Source organism: Dermacentor silvarum, chromosome 11 (assembly GCF_013339745.2).
Source record: "Dermacentor silvarum isolate Dsil-2018 chromosome 11, BIME_Dsil_1.4, whole genome shotgun sequence".
In the NCBI taxonomy this organism is placed as follows: domain Eukaryota; kingdom Metazoa; phylum Arthropoda; class Arachnida; order Ixodida; family Ixodidae; genus Dermacentor; species Dermacentor silvarum.
This window is the reverse complement of record NC_051164.1, coordinates 70095082-70116962: the sequence shown is the minus strand read 5'-3', so window position 1 is coordinate 70116962 and position 21881 is coordinate 70095082. Positions and strand designations below refer to the sequence as shown.

Genomic DNA, 21881 nt, shown 5'->3' with positions numbered 1-21881 from the left:
CCATCGAAGGTAATGTGCTGGCAGACCAAATGGCTTCATCAATTACATCTCAAGCTACCAATCTTAACAGTACTATTCCCGCCACAGATCTCAAGCCTTTTTTGCGAACGAAACTGCGAAACCACTGGCAACGCATGTGGGAAAGTGAAACAAATAATAAGCTCCACTTGATTAAGCCACAGTTAGGTTTTCTGGCCCTGTACAACTAAAACACGACGAACTGATGTCCTATTCTGCCGTCTCAGAATAGGACACACATATGGTACTCACAATTTTCTGTTGACTGGTAACGAGCCTCCAACCTGTGGTCGATGTGGTGAGAGGCTGACCGTCCTCCATGTCCTCTTGGAGTGCCGGGAAGCCGAAACAGAGAGAAGGAAACATTTTCCTCTTGCATACCGCTACCATATCCCTCTCCATCCCAGTATGTTTCTTGGCAAAGAGCCGCTTTTTAATACCAAAGCAGTCCTAGGTTTTTTGAATGACGTGGTACTACATGTGATTAGCCCTAGATATTTGTAACACATCCTCCCGCCAGAGGATGCTGTTGCGATAGTGCTCAGTATAGCACATGCCTCCAGGCCTTTATGTTCAAGGGCTCTGTTGAGGCAATAGTGCTTCATGCCAATTATCGCATCGGACATACTTTGTAAATAGTAACATTTATTTGCAATGCATATTTCATGCTCATAGCACACGCCATTAGTCATTCCCATAATCTTATTACCTGTAGATTTTATGCACTTTACAGCAACTATTTTTAGGCCCCCTTACAGCCACGTCATATCCACCACTCGTAATTCATCGCTTCAATTCAAACTCATTAACACTGGCCTGGCGCTCTTTGGCCATTATTGGCCCTTGCGCCATCAAACCCCATATATCATCATCACTGACAGGGTAATTTGAAGAATTTAAAAATACAATTATATACGGGATTCTCAATTTCTATCCGCTATGGCTGAATCAACAAATTTACAGTTGCCTTCTTTTTCTAAGCATTTTTACGGAGCTCTCGTGTGGAGACCGACGACCAAAGCACATTACTTCATGTTACTTCTTCAGGAAGGAATGTCTCGCCAAATTTGATTGTTCGCGCGGATCAAATCTCTCTGCATGATATTATAAGATAACATATATAACGAAAAACAGTATTCACAAAATTCAAATTTTAGGGAACGCCGATATGCTATTCGACAAAACTCACACCGGGCCAAGGGAACAGGGACAAACCATGGGAAGAATACTTTTGCTCACCAATAAACTTGTATGCCAAGCAAATATGAACAAAAGCTCAACTTCAATTGCCTAGAAAAAGCTTTGACGGGACAAGGTGAAACGACCATAATGCAGGAAAACATTTTGTAAGGTTCAACGCAAATTCATCTGTTAGCACAGTGCCCACACACAATGTTACGTAAAGCAGTATTTATCTAACAGTCTTTATGTAAGGACGTGTGATGTCTTATCCAATTAGGTTTATTTTGAGTTTCTTATCGAGTGATTTCGCCATGCGTTGTAGTTAAGCTGCGTGATTCGTTTGTATATCGTACCCAGTATACCATCGTTCTGTTTACGGCGCTATACTATTTATACGAAGAACAAAAGAAAAGACTGAGACATGGGAAGAATACTTTTGCTCACCAATAAACTTGTATGCTAAACAAAGTTGAACAAAAGCTCAACTTCAATTGCCTAGAAAAAGCTTTGACGGGACGAGGTGATACTTAACTACGGTTTGGGACCCTCATCAACCTGACCTTGCTACTTCAATCAATTGTGTACCGATCCAATATTCTTTTTGTTTCTTTTGTATAATTTCATTTTTATTTGCTGAGAGTGATCATCTGTGCAATATTACCACTCTAGTGGTTTTCCTAGTCTGGCTGTGCAATATCCAACCTGTAGATTTGCGTTTGCCTGTGAGATAAGGTGCTCTGCAAACTGTCTTTTTGTATTGTTTATGATTGCCGTCATATTTTGCGTTTATCTCAGTGATTGACGAGTTGATTCAAAGGTTTTGGGACCTCTGTCAGGCTTTGCGGCTTTAGTACCAACCTCCTCTTGATTTGAAAAGGATGTAATTAGTGAAACAAAACAAGCGATAGTGAGAACTACCTTTATTAAAATAAACGCACATGGAGGACAAATAGAAAAAATAAAAGCTTATGGTGTTGTTTACGACCTTTGTGCATGTCCAATAAAAGCGAACAAGACACGTGCGTCCTTGTTTTTCATGCTCATCTCATGCGTTTATACATTCAGTAGTCATTATGTCAATGAAAATGCGCAAGGGAGCTGCCTTTTGCGAGTACAGACTAAATTCTGCAACACTTACAGGACGAAACATCCTGGAATGACACCGACTTCTCCCAAGCCTTTCACATTTGAAGATTTGCTGACCGAATAGGATACGTAATTTACTATAAGGCGACGGTCTAATTTGACGCCATACACATTTCCTTAGATAAAGCTGAAAGAACGTATACAAAGTGTTCTTGCACAACACAGCATACTGCAGAACAGCAATTTTAGTCCACTGTGCATTCTGTGAAGAGGATCACATTCAGAAAGCAGCATAGGTGCCCTATTCAACCCGAAAAAGTGTGGTAGTAAAATGCCATGCTACTAAGCTCGAAGCAAACTTCCACTTTAGATGACATTGGGAACAATTGTGAACTTAACACGCCATTTTGTCTAGCAAAGGTAAAATGCCTGATTCATCGCTCTGGACGGCGCTTCGAACGCGCAGCCAGATCAGACGTGCTTCGTATGGGCTCTGCATTTTTTCAGCATTTCGGCGAATATTCTCACAGTGTACTTACGAATCTTGGTGCACAGGACCGTGAACCCCTCCGGAGTGAGTGGACAGTGTCCCTTTTCGATCATTTTACGAACGTGTTCTTCAATGGACGACTTGTGCTCCAAATCGACGGGTTACGCCTATAGCCCCGTCTAGGCTTAACTCGAGTGCGGCCGTGCCAGCTGGCTGTCGCGTATAAGCCAACTGCATCATGGACTCGATGAACCCCCCTCTACCCATCGCAGGCCCAATTCAGCAAATAGAACGTCTCATGGATTCAACCATGACCTCTCATACGAATGAAATCACCGTGGAACATCGGAACGCCAACTCAATGTGGCCGGGAACGCGCCCGGTATCTGAGGTAGACGCGAAGGTGGATGCGGCCGGCTCGGCGTCCCTGACGGCGACGCCGCTCATGACGACGAGCCTGGAGGACAACATGGAGCAGGAAGATGATGACACATCGGACTGGAGCCTGGTCAACTACCACAGATACACGACGCGAAGACTCAAGGGCGAACTGCTATCGGAGCGGGTGAGTAGGCCTCACTTTTTCGGGCTCGTTAGGCCGCTTAATCAAATGTCTATAGTAGAGGTCCCGAAGTCAACCATTGCCCACCTCATTGGACAAACTGCTCCTACTAACGTTGCAGCCGAACACTCGGCATTTAGGTACATACCGTAAGCCAATGCAGTTAGACTTTCCATTTGGGATCAACAGCACTTGAACAATTTGCTGGCACAGCGCGAGCTCACACTAACGCCGGGAACTTCAGGTGAGGCACGTAGGATTCCTGTTGAAATAGTGGATTCAACCCAACCTGCTGAAGTCACTAGCAAGGCGGTCGTGAAAATTCGACCGGAGCACACCGAGGAATACACCGCCAATCACATTCGCTGCGAATCTGATAACATTCTGGGATTTATAATTATGTAAAGACACAGATGCTTCTGGTCACGTTTGATACGCCACATCCTCCTAGAAGGCTCTCCTTGGACTACGAAATTTTCCCAGTGTACGAGCACCGACCTAGGGCCCTGGCATGCTTCCGGTGTCACGGGCTGGGCCACATGGCCAAGTTCTGCCCCTCGCCGGCGGTATGTCGTCACTGCGGTCGAACGCATAAGGAAGATCGCCAATGTGAAGAGACACCATTCTGCGTTGCCTGCCAGGCAGCGGGGCATATTTCTTTGGGCCCCAACTGCCCCACTAGAGCGCGTAAAGCCGCAAGCTCGCCACCTCCGAAGAAATCTCCTGCTAGTGAAACAGAACGTGGAGAGCAGGAACCACCGCTAGTTAATAGCACAGGCACTCCTCTCAAGACATGGTCGCAAGTAATGACTTCGAACAGAGTGAAAAGTAACGGCAAGGGTGAGGATAAGATTGAACGCTTCTAGCAAGTCCAAGCAGTCTCGTCAGGCGCCTAGAGCAAGTTCCAACAACAAATGGAAAACTTAATACAGCAGAAATTAGATGCTATCAAAAAGCAGATCACATCTTGGATACAAGCCTCCCAAGGACAACACGCACAAGCTGCAATCAACCCACCACAACTCTGAAGAGCTACAAAGCCACTTGCTCCAGCACCCCCTAAGAAACCGTCTCTAATTCCACCAGAACACACCTTGCAATCTAAAGCTACGTCGCTGCCAAACACCGAAACGCAGTGTGCGCCTCAGAACTCCCCTGCTTCTCTCGAAAGAAAATCTCCCGCTACAGTGGACCGGGCAATGGACACCATCATGCAACTTCTCGAGAAATTGAACTCTCATATGGAGGCAATTGAGCGAGCGATCGAACAACAATAACAGGTTATCATGCAGCACAAAGAAGTCAACGAGCGGGAGCTTGCCCAGCATAAGGCTACTTTAGACGAAGAGGAATTGGCGGCGAGTCCGCAACCGCAGCAGGGATTAATCATGAAATCACCCAACAATATATGTATTCAGTGGAACTGCAGGAGCATCTCTCAGAATGTTCAAGCGTTAATGTATCACGTTGATCAATACAAACCCCTCATCATTCTGCTTCAGGAAACTAGGGGCCCAGTTTGAATACATAATTATCAGACCTTCACGCACCCGACAATCACTCACGTTTCTGGAAGGGGCACAGACCTTGTGCCGTTGCAGAAAGGGCAGGCAGCAGTATTTGTTCACAAGTCATGTACTGCAATACTCATGGATACAACGCAGGCTAGCAATCATTACAGGGAGATCGTGGCAGTCAAGCTTGCTTTACCCGGCAAAGGCAAACAGCACTCGTTGGTGGTGGCCTCGGTATACTACCGACCACGTAGTGGCACCACATCGCCGAACGAATACGCATGGATTCGGAAGCTGTTGCACGAGGCCAACAGCACTCAGATCATCATAGGAGGCGACTTCAATGCCAAACATGGTATCTGGGAATATGCCACAGCCGATTCAAGAGGACGCATCCGGGCTGATGAATTAGAGTCATTACCGCTTCATATTTGCAACACCATAGGGGTGCATACCCGAGCAGGGCTTCACGCGAAGCAAGCCGATACCACGTCCGGTTTAACCATTGCCACCCCGAAAGTAGTAAAACGCTGGGAAACTCATCCTACCACCTGGGGCAGTGATCACTACCCCATTATTTTCACCATCAATAAGAAGATTCGCAAACAACGCGAACTTATTCGCACTATCAACTGGTCCCACTTCCGAGAAAGCGTCGGAGATAAATTCGAATCCATTGAAGAATTCGCTCAGCTTATGCGCGACAACCTCAGTTCTGCCACCGAAGAAACACTTGGGGAAGAAGACGAGGGAGTAATCGACTCCCGGATGATCGCTGTCTGGAAGAAAGCTAACAAGCTCACACAGAAGTACAAGACCAATGGTAGAAGGTATCAGACTCTCCGTCGCATCAGAGGCATCTTTGAGCTTATCAGGCAGCACGGCGAAGACCTCAGTCGAGCGCAATGGGTCTCTACCTGCGAGCGACTAGGAAAGATCAACGGCATGAAACAGCTCTGGGGGGTCCTTCGCAAAATGCTTGGCAAAGGCACAGGACAATCCTAGAAACCCTTACACTTCGACACGGCACCGACAAGCACGAAGAGGAAATCATAAAAACATTCTTCTCTCACGCAAGCACTACGCCGCCCGCGCCCTTCGAAACGCCAAAGCTAGACTCTACGAACCGTGACCTAGATACCCCGTTTACGCTGGGAGAACTTCATGCCGCCATTAAACAGGGTAGAAGCGATTCTTCACCAGGGCATGATGGTATTACCTAGAAAATGTTACGAAACTTGTCAGAAGAAACGAAAATGGCTCTCCTAGAAGTGATAAACAAGCAGTGGTCCCAAGGAATTGTTCTGGATCGCATGCGCCTGTCAATAATAAATCCGATACCAAAACCGGGGCAAGACTCTACAAAAAGCGCCAATCTCCGCCCAATATCGCTTACACCAATCATATGTAAGCTCACTGAGCGGATGATACATACCAGGATAACCCACTACATCGAATATCGCAAACCAGACTTGCATCCGTCCCAAGCCGGGTTTAGACCCAACATGGGAACCCACAATAACCTCTGGTTGCTTCGGAGGGTCCTAAATGGAAATTCACGGAGTGTGCCGCCGGACTACATCCTAGCTGTCGACACGCGGAATGCATTTGAAAATGTCAAGCAAGATCAAATTCTCCCAAATCTAAATAAAATAAATTTTGGGGCTTTACGTGCCAAAACCAGTTCTGATTGTGAGGCACGCCGTAGTGGGGGACTCCGGAAATTTGGACCACCTGGAGTTCTTTAACGTGCACCTAAATCTAAGTACACGGGTGTTTTCGCATTTCGCCCCCGCCGCGGCCGGGATTCGATCCCGCGACCTCGTGCTCAGCAGCCCAACACCATAGCCACTGAGCAACCGCGGCGGCTGTTCTCCCAGATCTAGCAAGAATATATCCCAGCCAACGAACAATAGACTGGATCGCAAGATTTCTTGAAGCCAGACCCATTCGACTTCGCAACAACAACAATGCCGTTCCAGCTAAATACTATCTTGATCGAGGAGTCCCTCAGGGTTCGATTTTGGGCCCACTGCTTTTTAATGTGGCCATGCTTACAGTGGCCCGCGAACTAGAGTCAAGCACTAACGCCCGCTATGCCATATATGCGGATGACATAACCATTTGGACAGAAGCACTAGACTATGGCGGGAACATTGAGCACATGGCCACCGAACTTCAAGCTGCCCTTATTGCACTCAAAGACACCTTTCTTAAACTGGGACTCACCTTAGCACCTGAGAAAACGCAACTTCTATGTGTCAATGGCAGACGAAGCGTCCTCCTGCCACAACAGGCAATAATGTTGTCAATGGGTCAGCATGAACTCAAGGCCACCCCCGGTCACGTTAAAATTCTTGGTATTCCCATCCACAGTTGGAATACGGGACAATTTTGGACGACTGAGCTCAAAAAGCAATGGCCCAGGCTTTTGCACACTATGAAGCACGTCTCCAAGTTCGGCGGGGCACGGCAGGCCGACTTCACGACCCCTATCAGATCCATCGCAATTGGTAAAATCACCTATGGAAGCACAGTCGTAACACCAGCAAAAACAGCCGAAAAAAAGTATTCAAGTACTCTACCGACAAATCTTTCGGACAATTACAGGTCTCCCGAAGTTCATGAATATATGCAAAGTGCAAGACTTAGCGCCCCTGCCACCCATCGAGCACGTCATCAAACATGCTCAGACATCACTGAACAATCGATTGCTTCTCACAAGACAGGGCCAGGATACACTGCTGTGGGACACCCGACGCGTCCGCATAGAACCGCGGAACACTGCCGGCGAAGAAACCACCCTTGTTTTTCCTACCCTTTACGCCTCCAAGATGTCTACGCCACTCGCAACAGGTGCCACTATGGCCACACAGCGCCTCTCTCACAGACACAATCAGTACGACGCCAACGCAATATTTACTGACGCCGCACTCGATGGCGACCGCATGGCTCTGGCCTGGTACAAACCCTCGACCGGTGAGGCCAGGCGCTACATTTGTAGACTAAACTACGCGGCACCTGCACAGGCAGAACTTTTGGCCATCTGGACCGCCTTACAAGACAAGAAGCGCCATCCACCATCTGCACCGACTCATCCGAAGCTTTAAAAGACATTGAGGGCCCCAGTATGGAAGATATCACTGCTCAACGCATCCGCCATATTCTACAGCACAAGCAGTAGAATGGCATTGACGTTAGTGTCACCTGGACGCCGGGACACGTGGGGGCCCAGGGGGGAGGTAACGAGGTGGCACATGGTCTTGCAACCTCACAATCTGGAGTTTTACCTTTTCGTCTCCAACCTCTCCTACGCGGGTCTCCCGACCTTGGTGACCACCCCTATGCGGATTTGCCGCCAAACTCTCATTTCGAAATGGCACGAATACGTAGCTTCCTCAAGTACGCTAACAGGGAGCGACTCAAACATCTCACTCCTCCTTACATGTTTAAGGACCTCGCCCTCAGCCGATCCCAGGAAATATCCATAAATAAAATACTTGCCAATACAGACACTACCCCTGACAGAATTCACAAATGGCAGACTTTGGCTGACCAAAAGAAGGGCATTGACGCCTCTGCCCCCCCAATGTGCACCTTCTGCCACTACATATGCGAAGCCAACTTGCAGCATCTCATTTTACACTGTCCCACGTTAAATATTTATCGAGACGACAGCAATATCTTTCTGCATTGCCACATTGAAGCTTTACAGAACGACATTCTCGAAAGCCCCGCGCGCCATGTTCGCGCGCCATGTTCTTGCCCTTGGCAAGAAAGTAAAGGCGCGTGATTGAATAGAACTTCACAACATCGTTTGTGAGCTCTTTCTTGTGCCGCGCACAGCCGATCGAATTCGGACGATTCATCTGCAGAAAGGATGCAAAGTCGGCGATACTGTTCCTTCGTAACTCATTTAAACTGAAGCACAGCGTGAAGGCGTTCGAGCGATGCTACCAGTCTTTAGTGCCTTCGAAGGGATCAACAGCCCTGACCTACTCATGTGCAGAAGGGAGCAACAGCCCTGACATACTCATTCTGTTGTATTAAGTAATGTCCCTGAGCAGTCGGAGCACTTGCTTCTTTGCAGGAGCTTCCTTGCTACATAGCCTGCTATATAGAATATAAGCCTAGAGTCATTTTTCTTTTCCCTGTAGCAGCGCAGCGGTGATCGATGTCGCAGGCGCTGAGCACCTCATGTGCGGCTTGCAAATTTCCAACGTCGAGGAGCTCATGGACGTACGCTTTTCGGAGTACCGCTTGCTCATTAACGTCGCCGATACAGAGCAAGCTACTGAGCAGCCCGGGGCGAACATTTCCGTTGTCAGGAGACCTTGCGTGATTCGTAAATTTCAGTACTCTTTCTCACAAATTTAGAACCTGACTTGCAGTTCGAAGCGAAGCAGTAAGTCTCCTTGGGGGTCTTCTTTGGTGGAGAAATGCCGCCGCTAATCTCATCGGTCATTTTTCCGACTTGGAACATTCCACAGCGCTGAGGAAGTTGCAAACTGTACAAAAGACCCGGAGCTTTTCACCTTTGAAACTGACACGAACAGACGATATACAACTATTCCAATACGGGCTTTATTTTTCTTTTTGCTCGCCGCCTGCCACCTGTGGCAGACGACACGCGCTGCGGAACTCTTCTACTGACCGCAGCGCCAATTTTGCGTCATGACTTGGAGGAGCGGTGAACTACGCTCCAGACACGCCGGTCGGCACACCTACCCATCAAGCCACTGTAGCCCTGCGTTAGTCACAAAAACGTATGCTGTGAAAACAGAGATAAAATTGAAGCTATTATTGAATCAAACTATTTTCTGAAGGACTCCCTCTTGCAATTTGAACAAGAATTTTGAAAGCTTTCCTCAATGCGGATAGCTTGTCTCTAATAAACGTTTTCCGCAGGTACCCATATTCAGTGCCAATACAACTTTATTCGAAATGCTGTACTCTTTTGAACAAAACCACTATTGGAAGCAATTGGCTCTGTTACGGGAACCAAGGCATAACGATAGGTAAGTTGTGCGAGCATATTTAACAAATTTGCAGAAATACATTTATCAAACATGCGCTGCACCTCTGTTAATTAATGCTTGAACTATAGAAATATTCAGTGGAATAATTTTTCGACTGCACACAGAGTAACTTAAGTAACCTGCACTGTACGTAAAAATCCTGATTGTTGTTTCTTGTTTTGTTCGTTTTTTTTGCTTGTTCCAAAGGTGGCTGAAAAACGCCATAGACGTGGTTGCATTTTACTCTCCTACGAATAACCGAATTGGTGAGAAAGATACTGGCTTTCTGACTCATTTATGCATGAATATTATAAAAATAGCCAGTGAAAAGACCGTTGATAAGATTGCTTGAGAGTAACTTAGGGAAAAGTGCTGATATTAACGCGTGAGTGCAGTTTCAACTAATAAATTTGTAATCATGCTCTGTAGGATTTACTGCACCAATTTACTGCACAAGACTCATAACGAAAACCATCATAGCAATTTTCCACGACCGTCTTTTGCAAGTGTTTATTCATGCATGCGACCATTGAAAAAAATAGCTGAAAAGAAATGAAATGGTAGCGGCAGCTGGTGAACGATATAACGTTTTTAATGTTGATAGTCACTAGTCATTTATTGCACCAGTTTGGTGTGTGGTCAAAGTACTGACAGGGAACAATCATCAGATGGTTAACACCTCTCTGCTATGTATAGCAGTGGTCCACAAATAAACAAATACGGAGAGAGATAAAACTTTATTTTGTCCATGATGGGGTCTGGGGGCGGCGGGGGTTGGGAGACTAACCCCCAGGCCTCCCCTTCCTCAGACGGCGGCCAGCCCTTGTTTTCTGGCGGCGTCTTCGGCCATCCGGACGGCCCAGAGCTGCTCTTCTGGGTACAAGCTGAGCAGCAAAGTCTCCCACTGCTCGGCCGTAGTTATGATGTGTGTAGTGTTAGTGCGGTGAGTGTTGGTGGGTGTAGCTTTCGGGCATGCCCAGATGATGTGATCGAGGTCAGCGCGGGCCTCGCAGGCTTTGCAGAGTGGGGAGTATGCATCGGGGTAAATTCGGTGGTATAGCACGGGGTTTGGGAAAGTTCGCGTCTGAAGTAGTCGCCAAGTGCTGGATTGTGAATTATTCAGTGTTTTGTGTGCCGGTGGGTAGCGTAATCGCTCTCTGCAGTAGTGGAGGAGGATTTCTCTGAATGTGACCATGCGGTCGCGCGCGTGTCCGTGGTGCGGAACTAAGGGCTCATCAGGACTGGAAGATGCAGGAGACGGATGATGCGCCTGGTGTGCCAGAGCTCGGGCGGCATCGTGGGCGGCTTCGTTTCCAGCCAGACCCGAATGACGCGGCGTTGCCTTGAGCCGGGAGTGTCGGAGAGTATTTTCTGTGCTTGGGGTGCTATGAGTCCTCTTGTGTAGTTGCGAATGGCCGTTTTTGAATCGCTGATAATGTAGTGTGCATTGGTAGAGGCATAAGCCAAGGCGACGGCCGTTTCCTCTCCTTCTTCGGGTTGAGTGGCGAGTATTGATACGGCCGCGGCGAGGCGGTATTGCGAGCCCGCGACTACGGCGACCGCCATGGCGTTCTGGTGGGGGTATTCCGCGGTGTCCACGTAGGCTACATCTGCGGCGTGGTCGTAGCGCTTTTGTAGATGTTTAGCTCTGTCTGCACGTCGCTCCTGATTGTGTTCTGGGTGCATATTACGAGGTATGGGCGATATAACTAACTGAGCGCGAATGTTTGGAGGGACGGGTACTTTTGGTCCGAATTGGGTGGTGTAGGTTATGCCTAGGGTGCGCAGAATGTGTCTGCCCGTGGTGGAGTTGGCGAGTCGTTCATATTGGCTTATACGCTGAGCTTCAATGAGCTCGTCTATGGTATTGTGAAGGCCGAGGGCATCCAGTTTCTCGTTAGATGTGGAAATTGGAAGCTGTAGGGCTTGCTTATAGGCCCTCTTAACAAATACGGAATTACACAGGCAGCGGCTAATAACTAGCGCAAATAAGGAAAAAGGGCAAACAGAGCTCAAAGCCTTCGGGACGCCTCATACTACTGTAGAAGAAACAGATAGCTGGTTATTACTCAGTATAGACTCGAGGCGGTTTGTTAAAACCACTTTGATCCAGTTCAGAATATGCGGGCACAATTTTAGCTAGTGGAACTTTGCCAATAGGCGCTGGTGCGGTCCTTTTTCAATACTGTTTTTGTCATCTAAGAAGACAGAATAGATTCGAATGTTCATTTCAAGATTACACTGCAGTCTAAAAGTAAATAAATGTGTTTGGTTTTAACAGGACCGTCCTTTGCCAAGTGGTGAATGGTGAAATAGTGAAAGAAGTTGTTTGAGTCTAGAAAGTCTATTAGCTGCGGAAAGATGACGTCTTCGCGATATTTGGAGTGGTTGTTATTCAGATGGAGTGATAGTTAAGGGGAGTCTGTGCTACCTTATTTGAAGGCGGGACCAAACTTGCTTGATAAATATTTAGTCATCTTGACTGATAAGCTTTAGAAGAGAATGTGTGAATAAAAGAGAACGATGCGCTGAAGAGATGCGTTTCATACGTTCAGAACCCTGAGAACCTTAAGGCTGCGAATTGGAGTTTTGTGGCACCTAGAATGACTGAAATAGATTTCTACGACTCTTCACCAAAGCAGATCAAGTAGCCAGAGGAGCCCCCCTGCTCACTGTAGGGGACCTAAACGCCCCTGCGGTGGCATGGGGATGCCCGGTGGACCGCCGAAAGGGAAGACAACCATGGCTTGACGGACAGAAATAGGTCTTACACTTGTCACAGATCCAACCTGTCCAACTCGTCTGGGAAACAGTGTTAGTAGAGACACTACTCCGGACCTGACATTCGCAAAACGAATACAACAGGCAGGCTGGATCAACACACAGGACAACTTGCGCAGCGACCACTATACAATCCAAACCACAGTTCGAGTGGGCCCGCGAAAGCCCAAGGGCCGTCAACTCCACCTCACAGACTGGGACGCTTTCCGGCAGGTCAGAGCCATCACCTCTATCTCCAGTAACCAACACCCTTTGGAAGATTGGGTCGCATCCTTGCTACAAGACGTGAATGAAGCAACTAAATTGGTGCCAGAGGAAGCCAATCTGCAGGAGGCAGATAGCAAGTTACTGCATATGTTGGAAGCCCTCGCCAGTCTGCAGCGCAGATAGAAACGCAACAAGCTCAACCGAACGCTAAGAAAAACGCATTGCCACGCTCGCCATTCATATCGAAGACTATGCACAACAACTTACTCGTCAAAATTGGCACAGTACATGCGACAGCATGGAGCGGCAACCAAACCTACCCAAAACGTGGAATATCATTATTTGCCTCCTCGATCCGGCCAACAGCAAGAACACACAACAGCACAACTTGCCAAAGATTATTCACACCCATCCGGGCACGGACGCACAGCTTCTTCAAGAGCTGATAGACCGCTAAGTAGGACCTCAACCTACTACGCCCGCTCCAGCATACACTGGCACCGCTAATGACCATCTGGACGTGCCCATACAATCAGCAGAAGTACGTGCAGCCATCCTCGCACCCGCCCTAACTCGGCCCCTGGGCCTGATGGCATTACTAATAAAATGTTTCGCAACCTAGATGAGGACTCTCGAACAGCCCTCACATCTTATTTTAACGCGTACTGGGAAATTGGACAACTCTTGTCACAATGGAAAGAAGCCAAAATCATTATGATTCCCAAACTCGGGAAGCGCCTCCTACTCGAAAACGTCCGCCCCATCTCACTTACTTCTTGTGTCGGAAAGGTCCTCGAACACGTCATCCTCACACGCTTATACAAGCATATGGACGACAGCGATCTCTTCCCCAATACCATAGTTGGCTTCCGCGCTAAACTTTCTACACAAGATATCATGATTCAGCTCAAGCACCAAATTATAGATGGCGATAAAAGTTCGAGGCTGGACACCAGAGGCATCTTGGGGCTAGACCTAACTAAGGCTTTCGATAACGTCACGCATGAGGCCATACTGACCCAACTGGCACATCTCCAGGTTGGACACTGAACATATAACTACCTCAATGATTTCCTTACAGGTCGCACGGCCACCATCCATTAGAGGGCTGCAGTCGCCAAGTATTCACTTTGGCAGCAAAGGTACGCCGCAAGGATCGGTTCTGTCCCCTTTTCTGTTTAACGTGGCCTTGCTCGGATTACCGCCTGCATTAGCTAGCATCCCCAACGAAGCATAGCCTCTACGCGGACGACATCAACCTGTGGGTCACCGGGGGCAGCGACGGGGACATCCAAGACACGGTGCAGCAAGCCATCAACGAGGTTGTTGCATACGTAGAACCACGCGGCCTTGGTTGCTCCCCACAGAAGTCGGAGCTCCTTCTATACAAGCCTACGTGGGGAGGTCGACGCCCAGACCCTCATCCCCCTGAGATACAACTCCACGTTCATCAGCAACTCATACCTACAGTGCCTAGCATCCGTATCTTTGGCTTACGCATCCAACAAAACGGCAGAAACACGGAGATGCTGAAGCAATTAGATAGTCATCTGCACCAAACCACTCGCCTCATTACACGCATCGCAAATCGACATCACGGCATGAAAGAAAACAAGCTGATTCGTCTGGTAACCACCTACGCCCTGAGCAGGATCACCTATGTCGCCCCGTACCTTCACCTCAGTGTGACTGACAAGCTCAAACAACACCATGATCAAGAGGGCCTATAAGCAAGCCCTACATCTTCCAATTTCCACATCTAACGAGAAACTGGACGCCCTCAGCATTCACAATACCGTAGACGAGCTTATTGAAGCTCAGCGTATAACCCAATACGAACGACTCGCCAACTCCACCACGGGCAGGCACATTCTGCGCACCCTAGGGATAACCTACACCACCCAATTCGGACCAAAAGTACCCGTCCCTCCAAACATTCGCGCTCAGTTAGTTATATCGCCCATACCTCGTAATATGCACCCAGAACACAATCAGGAGCGACCTGCAGATAGAGCTAAACATCTACAAAAGCGCTGCGACCAAGCCGGAGATGTAGCCTACGTGGACACTGCGGAATACCCCCACCAGAACGCCATGGCGGTCGACGCAGTCTGGGGCTCGCAGTGCCGCCTCACAGCGGCCGCATCAATACTCACCACTCAACCCGAAGAAGGAGAGGAAACGGCCATCGCCTTGGCCTATGCCTCTTCCAATGCACACTACATCATCAGCGATTCAAAAACGGCCATTCGCAACTACACAAGAGGACTCATAGCACCCCAAGCAGAGAAAATATTCTCCGGCATTCCTGCCTGAAGGCAACGCCGCGTACAGATCATCTGGGCCCCTGGTCATTCGGGTCTGGCTAGAAACGAAGCCGCCCACGATGCCGCCCGAGCTCTCGCACACCAGGCGCATCATGTCTCCGGCGTCTTCCGATCCTGACAAGCCCTCTGTTCTGCATCGCGGTCACGCGCGCGACCGAATGGTCACATTCAGAGAAATCCTCCTCCACTACTGCAGAGAGCGCTTACGCTACCCCCTCCCCCCCAGCACAAAAACACTGAATAAGTCACAATCCACCGCTTGGCGACAACTTTCCCAAACCCCATGCTATACCACCACATTTACCCCGATGCATACTCCCCACTCTGCAAAGCCCGCGAGACCCGCGCTGACCTCGACCACATCATCTGGGCATGCCCGAAAGCTACACCCACCAACACCCACCGCACTAACTCTACACGCACCATAACTACGGCCGAGCAGTAGGAGACTTTGCTGCTCAGCTTGGACCCGCAGAAGAGCAGCTCTGGGCCGTCCGGATGGCAGAAGACGCCGCCAGAAAGCAAGGGCTTGCCGCCGTCTGAGGAAGGGGAGACCTGGGGGTTTCTCCCAACCCCCGCCGCCCCCAGACCCCATCATGGACACAATAAAGTTTTATCTCTCTCTCCGACTTAGAAAATGTAATGGTACACATGGTTGATGCATCGTCGCGTGGGTGAAGGAAAGAATGCGTTTGTAGTTCATGGGTGAAAGGAGATATAAATGCTCTATTGTAGATATCTCCACATGTTATATCGGAGTCTATTTCTTGTTCACTATTGCTTAATGTATAGAGGTGGCCTGCATGGGGTATATTATTGCGATAGCAATTATATGGACACTTGAACCGGATTTCTGCCGTCGGCGTCGTCGTCGCCGTCGTCGTCGCCGTCGCCGTCGCCGTCGCCGTGACGTTCCCTATAGATAAAATCTTCGCCGCGCGCCGTATGACCGAGAGGAAGCGTGCGGAGACGCGCGCTATCACGGAGAGCGAACGAACTCAATCTCCCACGCGCAAGCAAGGAAGCAGGAAGCCAGCGCCGGAGGGAGCAAGGGGGGGGGGGGGGGGGGGGGCGCACTTCTCTGCCAACAACCGCGCTCGTCGCTCGCTCGCACCGTCTCTTATCTCCACACGGCTCTGACCTTTAAGTGCATTCGCCGCTCAGTTTCCGTTGAAGCGATAGACCGCACGTACCTTCGCCCGTTGCGGCGTATGCTTGCTGCCAGCGTTTTGACAGTCGTTGTCTGCTGTCATTCAGTGTGATCTCTTCGTGTTTGTGCGCGCTCACACCACGCTTGTTCATTCAGTTCGTAATAGTCGGGCCACATTTTCCAACGCACGCTACACACGCAATGCTGCCCGGATCGGCAGTGCAGCGCTACAGGTGTGTCCCTTCGCACGCGCTGCCCACGGGAAGCGCTTCTCATCAACACCACCGTTTCACATGCGCCTTCTCGTGGTCATCGAGTCTCTCTTCATGTCGGTCTACTTACGCCGCAGCACACCTGCTTACTTAATCAGCTCATGTTTACTACAATTCATATTGCTACCAAAGCCGCTCACCTTACTTCGTATGACATTGCTGTGTTGCTATCGCATTCATTGCTTCGCCCTTAGGGCGAAACTGTGACATTTTTGCTTGCGAGAATTTCGTCTTATTACTTGTTAAATATTTCGGTGACTCTCTATAAGGAACGCTTGACCTTGAGGGCAACGGTTGAATGTGTAGCTTCTATGGTGCCATACAAAATTAAAAATTAAATTGTGGTGTTTTACGTGCCAAAACCAGTTCTGATTATGAGGCACGCTGTAGTGGAGGACTCCGGAATAATTTGAACCTCCTGGGGTTCGTTAACGTGCACCTAAATCTAAATACATGGGTGTTTTCGCATTTCCCTCCAATAAAAATGCGGCTGCCGTGGCCAGGATGTGATCCCGCGCCCTCGTGCTTAGCAGCCCAACACCATATCCACTAAGGAACCATGGCTGGTTATGGGGCCATACTAGTCCTAAGTGGGAAACTTCCGCGTTATTTGGCCTTACTATAGAAATGTTTTTTTCTTGTTTATTACGCAATTCAAAGCTTGCGTAAACCAAGGCTCATGGTAGTTAGTATACGTTGTGACTATGTATATAAATATTGTAATTATTTCAGGTGCAGTCTGTTTAAAAAACAACCAATTTACCTCGATACATTACGATTGATGGATTGTGACACATCAACGCTGCTTTTTATGAGACCATTTTTGAGCATCTTCTATACCTATCATTTCGCACAAGTGTGTGGCAATATCACTGTTTTATAGTGTTATCCATGTACTCATTAATGTGCTAGCTCGAAATTACGAGGAGGCAGAAGAAATATTGACATATGTTTGCACGCATGTAAGTTAAGCAGAAATGTCGGGTGGTTCTTTAGGGTAATTAGCTGGCCTGTTTCCTGCGCTTCTTGGAAAAGTGGTGTTGATGTTGTTATTTCAGAAATACCTTGGGCAATACTCCATCCACCCTTTTTCCGTCCAGGACTACCTCGGTAAGATATACATTGTTTGCATATATTTTTGTGAGAATAGGTAAAATAACGAATATAGAGTGTGTAAAAATGTGATCAGCTTCGATGCCCGGCTTCTATGGCGGAATGTGTCGCTAAATTATGGCTACTGGGCGAAAAAAGGAAATGTTGTTTTGGTGACCCAAACATCGTACAGAGATTTCGCTATGTCAGGCTTTAGGAGCTGTATTTGCGGAGTACAGTTATTGAAAAGCTGGAAGTGTTCTTATTGGTTTATTTTCATATCCTGAAAGGTGCAGTCATGTGTCCGAAACATTGTAGTTTTGGTAAATTTAACTATTATCCCCCAAAAAGACATATTTGCTTACTTTCGCAAAGCAACGAACACAATAGGCTTTGCTTCGTCATTTCTAATTGTTTCTGTGGTTATTTATATATTACAATAAACACTTTGCAAGAATCCATGGCTGCTTCGAAAATTAAGCGTCATTTATAACAGCTCGACACTGAGAGCTCTGACATATATACAGCGGGTCTCAAAAGAAAGTTCACTAAGAACAACGGTCCCGCGAGAATATGAAAAAATTAGTCATCCTTTCCTGCACGTTTTCTTTAAGGCAAGAAATGTAAAATTGTGCGTTTGATAAGATGAGTAGCCACCATTGGAATGTGCAGTTGGATCTGAAACGTGAACTTTCCATGCACGAATACCGGCTTGAAAAAGAGCGCTGTCAGCGAATATTCACGAATGGCTCCAGTTCCTTTCGACAGGCACAGTCGTCTTTCTTTGTGCCTTCCGCCGCAGGGGCTTCTGCATCAGCAGGCGCTTGGCGTGTTGCGATATGCCGGATCCGAGCAGATGTGGGTGTGGACCCTGATGCGTCTAACGTGCGTGGCTTAGCCGTGCCATGGGTAAAGAGGATTGTGTGGGTTGAGCCGATGCTGAAGGCTTGGACTTTTAAGGCACCCTGGCGGAGGAAACACACTACTTTGGGCTCCGCTTTGCGCAGACGGCACCTCCGGATTTACTCATCCAGGGGAAATTGCACGCTGCCTTTGCGTGTCCTCTTCTCTACAGAACTTTCAGGTTCGACGACATCTCGTCATCCTCCCAAATCTTCGTCTTTGTCTCTCAGTTCGAATTTCTCATTTCATCTATTCATTTACTTTTTACCTCCGATCTTGTAGGCAGCATTGATTAACCTTGTGTCACATTCACCCGCAGGGGCGTCTGCGTCAGCAGGCGTTTGGTGTGTGGTGACACCATGGACCCGAGCACACTAGGATTGGATCCTCCCGCGAGTAGCCATGTGCGGCTTAGCTATGTCTGGGGAAAGAGGCATCCTGGGGGTTGAGCCGATGCCGGGTGTTTGAACCTTTAAGGCTCCCCGACGGAGGCAACACACCTCTTCGGCCTCTGCTTCCCATAGACGGCGCCTCCAGACTGACCCACCTGGAGGAAATCGCCAGTCGCCTTTTCCTGTCCCCTTCTCCACACTTTTTCTTTCTCTTTCACTGTTTCTTCTTTCCTGTCTTCTATTATCTTCTCCTTCCTACCAAATTTCCAGGCGGTGAGGGTTAACATTGTGTGGCTAACCAGTCTTGGTTATGCTGTATTTGGTTATGGCAGTGATGTACAGCTGGCGTTGGCAGGATTACCATTACAGGAACTGCTGTCACGTCCCCGTGTTGGGCTTGTTGGTGGGTGGTTGGCATCGCTGCCGAAAATCCCAGCTATACTCATGAACAGCGCTTTCCCTAAACTCCCTGATCGCCCTCAAAAACGAGGGCGCACCGAAGATGTATTTCAATTTTTTGGCAACAGAAAACAAAACTTTCCACGATTTCACGTCATCCACTCTGATAAGCCTGAAGAGACAGTGAAAATGATATCACGCTTCCTTGTCTCGAAGTCTCTGACTGAAGTTCTTCGCCCAAATTACAAAGCATCAAAATGGCAAGCGGTGATCTGCTTCTGGAGCTCTGGCATCAAATACAATTAGAAAAACTGCCGAAATTAGTGTCATTTGGGGACGTCCCAACAACACTGACCCCACACCGTACAATGAACACCACTAGCGGCGTTGTCTCAGATGATGATTTAATGGAGCTGACCGAGGCTGAACTCTTGGAGGGCTTCAGTGAGCAGAATGTCATAAACGTTAAGCGAATTAAGATGAGGCGTGACGGCAAAGAAATCCAGACTAAGCACCTGATACTTACTTTCAACTCAAGTGTTCTTCCCGAGTCCATCGAGGCTGGGTACATCAAACTTGTGTTAGGCCATACGTGCGAAATCGCCTCAGATGTTTCAAATGCCATCGATTCGGCCACTGCTCGCAGAAATGCCGAGGTCGCCTAACTTGTGCGAAATGCAATGTCCACGAACACACTTCTGAATCTTGTGAAAACTCACTGATCTGATGCCCGTGGTGTGGGGACCCGCCAACGTTACCGCACATCACGTGGATATGCCCAAACAGACCGAAACATATAAACTCCACACTACTAAAAACACAAGATTTTAACAGGCAGTGGGAGGCGCGGCTTGCGGACGAGGACCAGGACAGCCAACTGGCTCTCCTGGACCAAGCCCAGCGAACCGCTCGTGCCAGTGGAGCCCTGGACTAGGGGTCCCAACCACGGGACCTAAAATTTCATTTTCATTAAAGTTTTTCTTTATCTCTCTCTCTCTCTCTCAACTGTGTAAACTGTGATGGGGAACACGCCGCATACTCGTGGTCCTGCCCATGCTGGAAAAAAAAGGAAATTGTTGCAATTAAAGTTAAACAAAACATTTCGTTTAAAGACGCACGAAGGTAGGTGTCCTACATGCCAAAAACTAGCTTGCCGATGTGGCGCGTCAGGGGGCAGCGCCACAACGGCTTCCGGTGGCTGTCCGGCCCACACACCGCTTTTTAAAGCCAAAGCAGTCGTTGATTTCTTTTAACAATGTGGTCCTGCATGTTATTAGCCCAACAAGTTCGTAGCGCATCCTCTTTCCAGAGGATGCCGCTGTGATAGTAGTTATTATAGCGCATGCCTCCAGGCCCTTGTGGTTCAAGGGCTCTGTTTAGGCAGTAGTGCTTCGTGCTAATTACTGCATCTTAAATATTTTAAATATCGTATCATTCTTTCTAAATGAATTATTCATTTTCATAGTACACCTCATTAGTCATTGCCATGATTTTAGTACATGTATATTTTACGCACTTTACAGCGACTATCTTTAGGCCCTTTTACAGCCACGCCTCATCTATTTCTCAGAATTCATCGCTCCACTGCAAACTCACAAACACTGGCATGGCGCTCTTTGGCCATACCTGGCCCTTGCGTGACTAAACAACACACATTCATTCATTGTGCCACATTCAGGACGCCAGTGTTTGCAGGCAACTGCCAGGATACGCTGTTATCTCCTCGGACTTAGCTGACCTTTCTCGGGTGGTCACATACGTATGTAACTCCTTGCATTACGCGGAACACGACATCACGTACCCTATCGCTCAGACCTTCCTCAAAAGTTTACCCCCCACCCCTGCGTAACCCCTCCCCCCCCCCGATCGTTCTTAACTGCTACCTTCTCCCAAAACACCCAATTCACCTACTCCCTCCACTCCTCAAACAACCCAAATGACTGGATCAAACCCCCTACTGATTATCGGTGACTTTCATTGTGCTCACGTGGACTGTGGCTATTGGCGCACCAACCAAAGAGGTACAGTTTTATAGAATGAAACGCTGGTGCTCCGCCTGGCCATCTTTAATGATTTCAGCTGACCTACGCGGGTTGGGAACACTGTCACTGCCAATACTAGCCCAGACCTCACGCTTGGTAGCAACGTGGCCCACCTACAAAGGGAACGAACGCAAACTACGCTAGGCATCGACCACCTCCTAATTCGCATTGCAATAAACTATCGCCAACCTCAGCGAAAATTTACTGTTAGGAACACTAATTGGGATCAGCCCCGTAAATTCAGGCAAGTACAGCCAACACAGGCCCCCTTCAACCTAAACACCTGGAATACTCAGGAATGACTCCGGAATCATTACTACTCCCGAGTTGCCACTCCCAAACTCTGGTCTGGACGCGCCTCTCACGTGAGCATGGACAGAAAGGATTCACTCTCCCGCGCGACAGTGTTTCGTGAATTTATAGATACACAGCGGATATTGCGAGAT

At 48.3% G+C, this 21881-nt stretch overlaps 1 protein-coding gene across 1 annotated transcript in view; it reads left to right on the top strand.

The window, feature by feature from the left end:
* The window catches only part of LOC119432658 (neprilysin-like), a 59166-nt gene extending 41430 nt beyond the window's left edge, over nucleotides 1-17736 (top strand). The window contains exons 5-7 of the mRNA XM_037699814.2: nucleotides 9761-9870; nucleotides 10078-10136; nucleotides 17666-17736. Coding sequence (XP_037555742.2) covers nucleotides 9761-9870; nucleotides 10078-10136; nucleotides 17666-17721 — 225 coding nt within the window. The 3' untranslated portion in view covers nucleotides 17722-17736. The remainder of the gene's footprint in view (nucleotides 1-9760; nucleotides 9871-10077; nucleotides 10137-17665) is intronic.
* Nucleotides 17737-21881: the final 4145 nt, after the last annotated feature.